The sequence below is a fragment of the Vigna radiata genome, chromosome 4 (genome assembly GCF_000741045.1).
Source record: "Vigna radiata var. radiata cultivar VC1973A chromosome 4, Vradiata_ver6, whole genome shotgun sequence".
In the NCBI taxonomy this organism is placed as follows: domain Eukaryota; kingdom Viridiplantae; phylum Streptophyta; class Magnoliopsida; order Fabales; family Fabaceae; genus Vigna; species Vigna radiata.
The window spans coordinates 5,124,599-5,132,950 of NC_028354.1; the positions used below are offsets into that span (position 1 = coordinate 5,124,599).

Below are 8,352 nucleotides of genomic sequence, written 5' to 3' on the forward strand. Positions count from 1 at the left end.
AACAAGCATCATTCACATGATTGATTAACCGGTTAAAGCCACAGCAAACATGGGAAATAATGGACAAAAGCACATTGCCCCACTCAGTCCTTTGCAACATGACCATCTTCAAGCGCATGTCAGTCTGCATTCTATTTGTTGCCACACCATGCGCGAATTTGCATCATATTGACCACATCAACCGTTTCAAACCGCACAGTAGGTCCAAACCAAAAAGGGACTTTACCAGTTCTCAAAAAGCTTGTAAAAATTTCAAAATTAGAAGTCATTTAGAAAAATTAATGTAACATAATATGGTAAAGGAAAAAAAAAAAAAAACAGAAGCCTAGTTGTGTGGAACTAAAACTAATGCACAATGGATGCCTTCTCGAGTGGTCTCAATGTTGTAGGAGAAGATGCCAACGGGAGAATCTGAGATGAACCTGAAGGAAACTGTGGTAGATATTGCTGAAGCTGTTTGTTGCGTTCTGTTGTGTCTTTGTTCTGAATGAACTTAAGAAAGGAGCCATCTCTAAAATCTGCGCCCATGGTTTCATTAGGGGAAGAATCTTTAACCGCAGATTCTTGTACATTCTCTGCAGCCTTTCTCCGAGCCTCTTCCATCAATCTTCTTTGCAATTTCTCTTCTGCGTCCCTCAAGAACTTGAATTTCGGAGGCGGCGAGGATCTAAATCTGTTGTAATCTAATTCAGCCGAAGATTCAAAGAGAGGATTGAATCCTTGATGCTTGTAAGAATGAAGAGGGTCCAGAGCCAAAGGACACTTCAGAGGAGAGGAAGCCACGGGGGTGAGAAAAGGGGTGTCGATTGTCAGCATAATATCACTGAGGCTCCTTGTTCTTGATCCCTTTCTGCTTCTATCACCCCTGGATTTACCATCTTCAGATTCCAAATCTTCCTTTGTTTCCTCCTTGATGGGGAAGAGGAACCTCGGTGGACCGGCTAAATTGTGCAGCCTCATCAACTCTGACTCCACACCCTCTTCTCCAAAGGACTTGTGCAGCAAATCCAGCTCCATCTCTGGTTCACGAATTGTGCTCTCTATGTCCCTACTCACAACCCCTCCAGCGTTTCCACCATGCATGCTGCAAGGGGTCTTCCAACACCCCCAATAAAACACCCCTTTTGCATAATCGCCATGATCCATCCCAATATCCATCTGCACCCTTCTCTTCTTCCACCATAAGAAATAGTAAAGCTGAGCACACAGAGCCAGCAGAAGAAGACACCCAAACACAAGACTCAAAGCAACACTCAACCCACCGAAAGACATGACCCCTTTACAAGGGAATCAATCTCACATCTTCATAGGAAGCCAGCAGTAGAACTAAGAAGCGAGGAGAAGTAAAAACCAAAACCAAAGCCCCTAACTTTTCGGTGGTGGTTGAAAGTTATCGATGTTTTCGCAGTTATTAAGGAAGAAAGTGGTGTCGGAAGGACGGTAAGGTGTGTAGATTTTTGTTTAGCTAAAAAACTGTGCCACAGTGGACCATGCAGTTTCTGGGTAAGGAGTGTCCTTCCATTTATGAAGGTCACGTTGTAAAGACAATACTCTCTAATTTGGGTCCCCAAAACACACGCCTAACTAGCCTAGTGGAAACTGTTCTTGGAAGAGGAAAATCTTAATCTTAACATAAGTCTTACCACACAAGTTTAAGAGTGATGACATCATTCGATTATGTGAGTTACCATCCACGACAACGCGTAGTCCAGAGACACAGATCCAACGTTAAAACATATGCGCAGCCAAAAGCAAAGTTTGTAAGCATCAACCACGGAACTGAAATTAAAATAAATTTTGGTGGACAAGGAGAGAGAAAAAAAAAAAAAACTTAAAAGGAGCGGTTTGGTTGAGTAATGTGAGGAGGAATGTGGTTTACGGTAAGGGCCGTGTGGGCTGAATGTGACATAATGGGCTTTATGTATGCGTGCGCGTCACCTGTGTAACTTCTGCTCTCGTGTGACCGATCAAGCAAGCTAACCAAATATCACACTAACCATTTTCTTTTTAACTTAAATAACACTTCAACTCAAATATTTATATTTATAATACATTTTTAACTCTTTTATTATTTTTTAAGCTACTTTTTCTTGGCACCACCTTAAAAAAACATTGTTTATTTTGGGTCACCACGACCTGGTAAACAAAAAATGTGACAATCGATGAATAGCGTGACTCATGTTATACACACAAAAGTTAGTCAATACTTTAAGAATTTGATTAAACATATTAAATGTAAATTTATTAAGGTTTAGTGTAAAAGATTAGCAATAAAGAAAATTTGTAGCTCTAGACAAAGTGGAACAAAACACATGACTTTAGTGTAGCCTAAAAAGGTTATATATATAGTGGCAGGTCATATGTAGGTCATCCATCTCCTAACCCATGTCTTAGAAATGTAGAAAATGAGTGTGGTAGAGAAGTAGTGGGAGAAAATTGAGTAAAATCTTAATTATTTATTTCATTTATGATTAATGTTAGAGCCTAACTAAGTAATTAATAAAACCAATTAGGTGAAGTTTGGACTTAAGTATATAGGTAGGACCTTGTCAATGGCTTCACACGCTTCACGTATAATTAGGTTCATCCATCTTCAATTGTATGCCCTACAATTCGTTAACCTCTTCACTCAAAACAAACTATATTTTTCTTCCTTTTTTTTTTCTAGTCTGCAAAAAGACTGAGAATTTGGTTGGCCTAATATGAACAAAATCATGTTAGATTTTTAGAAGAAAGATACCGGAAAATTTTAACCTCAATTAAACCGTAAATAAATTTATATAAAATATTAGAACATTATCTTTTAGTCGGTGAGATATTTCCAACAAAGAAAAAAATTTATGGATTTATTAGAACATTATCTTTTAGTCGGAAAATTTCTTGAATTCCTAGCAAATTACGTTTGAATTTTTTGATTTCTTTAGTAAAATAGCATTAAAAAATTAAAAGAATACTTGTAATTAAACAACAGAAAGTTTGTCTTCTTTATCTGGTTAACGCTCCTTCTACCGTTACAGAGAGGCTGGCTTACCTAAAAGAGCAAAAATAGGTAAAAGAGTTTAACTTTTTTTATTATTATTTCTTAAGGAAAGTTCCGTTCTGAAAACAAAAGTAAATGATGCAGAGAGTGAGGGTTATCTGCAGTGCATGTACTTAGCTTTTGAACTGAAATTGAATAGGGGAATCTTCTACAACGGTCCCACCATGTGTTTAGAATGCTAATAAATTTTTGTCCATATATTTTAAAAATATTATCTTAATCTAAACTTCATACATTATTTATTAATTTATACATTCAATTGTAATCATATGAATAAATTGAATGCCAACTAACTTTTGTGTTTGGTACTACAAAAATTACTGATTATTAATTTACATGTGTCAAAGTCGGTATTATGTCACGTAACCGTATCATATGTCAATATTATTATCACATCATAATATTATTATCGCATGACGGTAATTATTTTAAATTTAATTTCTATATTTAAAATTTTAATTCAATTTAATTTTGTATTTTCTAAAATAATCCAATTTGGTTTTTTCAATTTAAGATCTAATGAAGTTTAATTAAGACTTGTAAGTAAATGCTAAAATACTGTTTTAGAATTTATATATCATATTACTTTATATAAATATTCAAATTATTTTATCTTTTACATTTTTACACTTGTAAAAAATAATTTGAATATTTAAGTGAAATAATTTCATTTAAAATTTTAAAAGATTATTTTAACATGTATACCTAAATTGTAATTAAGCTTAATAATTAATTTAGTCTCAAATAGAAATAATCAAATGGATCATTTTAAAAAAAATAAAAACTAAATTAAATGAAAATTTTAAATATAAAGATTAAATGAAAAGCAATCAATGTCATATAACAATAAAACTAACATGTGACACTTTTACTTTCGTATAACATACCATATCTTAACACATTTTAATTTATGTTTTTTTTAAATAAAAATTTTTTAAAATTTAAAATTTCACAAATTAACATTGTAATTTATATAAACATGACGTTAACATTAATTTATAAAGAAATATCAAATTCGATTATTTTAAAAAACCAAAAAAAATAAAATATAGAAATTAGACAAACAAGACAAATATGAAGTTCATAAGTCATTTAGCCCTGTTCGTTTTAAGGCAGTTAATTGTTCATGAGGAATAGAAAACGCGAATATGCGAGATGTTATGCGTTCGGTTGAAGTGAAATGCGCGAATGGATTTGCGAAGAAATGCGAGATGCTTGCACTGTTTATCCATCCACAAATATGATGAGATTTGGAGAGATGGAATGTGAATTGTCCGTCTTACTCTCGACTTTTTCAAAAACTGCATCACCTTTTATCTAAAATAAGCTTTGGTTTTTGCTTAATTTGTCACATTCATAATATGTATGTGATGGTGCTTCACCGGTGAATGGATCAGCGGGAAACAAAGATACATAAAAGGAGTATGTTATTTTAGAGTCCCCTCTAAATATATAAATATTTTACTGGAACACAGAAAAACAATCAATACCACAAAAATATGAAAAGTTGATCACTTCACCTTCATTTTACTAACTTTTTTTAAAATTTTTAAAATTAATTTTAATAATCAATGTTAATTTTTTTCTCTTTATAAATATTTTTACAATTAAATATTACAAACAAATACTACATTTAAAAAAAAATTAGTTTTACTAAATTATAATTTTTTAAATTTTTATAAATTAATTTTAATAATTATTTTAATTTTTTTACTCTTTATAAACATTTTTACAATTATATATAACATTAACAAATATCATTTTATATTACTTTAATAATTAGGGACATTTTGGTAATCTTCAATTTTTACTAATTAAACTAATTTTTTAAATATGTCACATTAAGCAAATTCTACACTAATTCTCACAAACTTTACTTCCAAATCTACTTTTAATTAGTCACAAATCCACTCAAAAAAATAACAAAAAAATTACCTTCAAATCCATTTAAATCATCTCTCTTAAATTATCTTCCTCAAATCATCTCAAAAGAACAGAGCCTTACGATCTCAACCGTTTTCACTTAACCTCTTTTCCACTTCTTATCTTCTGTCACAATATATTCTTTATTTTGACTTTCCAATTTTTGGATTTCTTGATTAATTTGTTATGCGGCCGGAGAAAAATAGTAAATAACGTAACAGAATAAAAGACACGGTGGCACTTGGAAACCTTCATTAAATTAGTTTCTAAGAACATCAAATTAGTTTCAATGAATAAGAACAAAAGAGTGCTAACATATTGCATGGCTATAGAGATAACACTATATATCTTCCATTTTCTGAAAAAATTAAAAGTAATATTAAAATAACATGCACATCTTTTTTTGTTAAAAAGGAAATTCTTCCCAATGCTCTGTTTGTTTATTTTTGTTTGAGAAAGAACTCTCTTTTTGAGTAAATTCTTCCTGTTAATCTCTCCTCGCCAATTTCTTCATATTATGCTCCATATCATGCTTCGATTCTTTTGATTTTTTCAATGCACATAGTCTCTCTGTCTTGATCCCTTCCTATCTTTTAATTTGTTTTAGAATGGGATAGAAGATGAAGATATTTGTCAATCTAAGCCTAGTGGTGGATTATTAAAGTCCAACTTTTTCATATATAACCACTATTTTCAATTAATATTTATTAATACATATTTTTATATATCATGCCTATTTTATCATTTTTATTTCTGAAATAAACTATATTTTATTCAACTAAATTAAAACGGAATAACAACTTTTGTGTATAATCAATTTTTTCCCCTCAAGCTAATTTAATAACTATCTTTCTTTATTAGAAAAACAATAATGTCAACTATTGATTTTTATTGTAGTAAAAATTAAATTCTAATAGGGAGAAAAGGTGAACTTATATCCATACCCATACCATTTCACAATTAATTTTTTTTCCCATTGAAATAAATAATTCTAGAAGTTTATGGTAGGCAATTGCTTTGCCAAAATAATATTAAACTATAATGCTGTCAGAATAAATACACAAAAACAAATCAGAGTGGCGCAGCGGAAGCGTGGTGGGCCCATAACCCACAGGTCCCAGGATCGAAACCTGGCTCTGATAGGAGTGGTTTTTATCTTAATAAAACCCATAAAAATAAATAATTATATATAAAATTAAATCAATATATTACTAAACAAGTAGCATGATAAAAAATAGGCTCATGATATGTTTACATTTTTTTTATACTTCCATCTGACACTCCTAAACAATATTGTTTTATTTTGAAATTTTATGTTTACTATTAAATATAATATTTTTTTAATTAAAAAGGTTATACAAATAGAAATAAGACAAATGAAAAGTGTTAAAAGATAATTCTCCTAAAAGGAAAAAATATACATATTCTAAGCATATAGATTGATTAAAATAAATATAATTTTTTTTATATTGTGGTAATAACGTTTATACTCAAAACTATCATACAACTATTCATTCAAATATCTTCTCTAAACTAAATTTTAGTGGTTCAAATAGAATTAAATTAACAAAAACAATGTTATGATATGAAGTTAAGAAAAGTACAACTATTTGATACATATCAGTAGTAGACTATTAGGTTAAAAATTTTAAGATTATTAAAGAATACTGATATAATGAAAACTAATATTCAATTGTTTCTCTGCAAAATATAACCCATTACAAAATTATTATTGTACTGTAAGGGGGATGACCGGTCATTATTATAAGGGATGGACGTCTTGGACGTCCGCCTGAAAAATTTATTAAATGAAACGTCTGATAGAACCGGACGGTTGTATCAGAAGACGCCAGATTAGATATTAAAGGTATCTGACCGGACGGATAAAATGAGTGGATCTAATCAATTAAGATAAGATGATCAACAGTAAAAAGGGTTAGTAAACTAAATAGGATTAGAGACGTCTGGGCCGGTATTGGATCGTGATTAGGAGAAAACTAATTATTGACCCATCAGAAAAACTATAAATAGAGGTCAAAAGTAAGAGTAGGTGAGTGACATTGAATGCACAGTTATACTGACTCATTACTTTCTCTTTCTATCTCTACTGTGGAATTGGAAACTGACTTGAGCGTCATAACCCTTTTAGCAGGTACCCGACCGACTTGGACCAGAGAGGACGAGAGTGCATACGAAGACTGGACGTTAAGGAGAAATTGTAAAGAAATCTAATACCATCCATCCGAAACAATTATCAATGAAACTCATAAAATAAAACAAACAAATATAAAGTCAAAATTCATTAAACTTGCAAAAAAAAGGTATCTTCATCATCAATGAAACTCATAAATATAAAACAAATAAATATAAAGTGAAAATTTAAACTTGCAAAATATATTCTATAAATTCTTCTATTCTTTTCTTCATTTGGTTTTTTCTCTTTTTCAAAAAATCCCTCCTTTTCTTAATTAGTTTTGATCTCCCATTTCTTTGCCTTTCTCTTAAAGAAGATATCGATTACCTTACACATAGACTGAAAGAGGATGCCATCTTATTTTGTCTGAAAAAAATAAAAAATAAAGCAATTTTAGCGAACTTGATAAAACCATCCAACCATTAGATATTAGATAAAATTGAATAAAATTTATTGAAATTATAGTTTTTTAAATTATCTAATTATTAAAACATTCTAAATTTATTTAATTATATATATTTGTTGACATTTGAAATAAACCTAGATTATTTTATCGAAATTTAAAACTCAGTTCACCATCGTCAATTATTTCCATTCTCTACACTTCACAAACGTTTTCTCACCAATGAAAAGAGGAAGTGAGGAAATCCTAGGAGTTTCAAGATTACATTTACTCCCCTTAATAAAGCAAAGATAATAATTATGAGATAGATGATTAGTATTATTTTTAAAAATCTTAAACTTTTTTTTTTAATTATAATATTTGTTACTTGAATTGATTAGTTAACATTCCACTTTAGAAATTATCATGCTCAAACAAAGAGAGAGGGTTGAATTGGTTGAAAAATATTTTTCAAAGATTTCAAAGATAACTTTGCATAAGTTAAAATTGTTGCTCAACGAGAATGGAGATAAAAAAGGATGAAGACAATAAGAAAAACAAAACTCAAAAGAACAAATGTATTTAATGGTTCAATTCTTTCCAAATTTGCATTAAGTTAATTTGAGTGGTTGAACTTTTCATTATAGTTTTAAATTGGTTTAAACCTCTTTTTTATCCCTAACTTATAAGTGGATGTTCAGTTTAGTCTCAGTTTTTTAAAATGTAAATCTTTGATCCCTAAGTTATAAAAAATGTATCAAATGAGTCCTTTTTTGACTTAAAATATTGTTTTTGGTTGTTTCTTAACAACTG

General features: G+C 30.1%; 1 protein-coding gene and 1 non-coding gene across 2 annotated transcripts; one reads left to right on the top strand and one right to left on the bottom strand.

The window, feature by feature from the left end:
• Nucleotides 1–203: 203 nt before the first annotated feature.
• On the bottom strand, nt 204–1,816 carry LOC106758095. Its single transcript, XM_014641010.2, has one exon. It carries the CDS (start codon nt 1,270–1,272, stop codon nt 346–348), a length of 927 nt encoding a protein of 308 aa, XP_014496496.1. The 5' UTR covers nt 1,273–1,816; the 3' UTR covers nt 204–345.
• A 4,217-nt stretch (nt 1,817–6,033) lies between these two features.
• Nucleotides 6,034–6,105, top strand: TRNAM-CAU. Its single transcript has one exon. It is a non-coding gene; the product is annotated as a tRNA-Met (tRNA).
• Nucleotides 6,106–8,352: the final 2,247 nt, after the last annotated feature.

Coding starts and splice junctions, on each gene's coding strand:
- LOC106758095 (XM_014641010.2), bottom strand. CDS start 1,272: ATGTCTTTCGGTGGGTTGAGTGTTGCTTTGAGTCTTGTGTTTGGGTGT.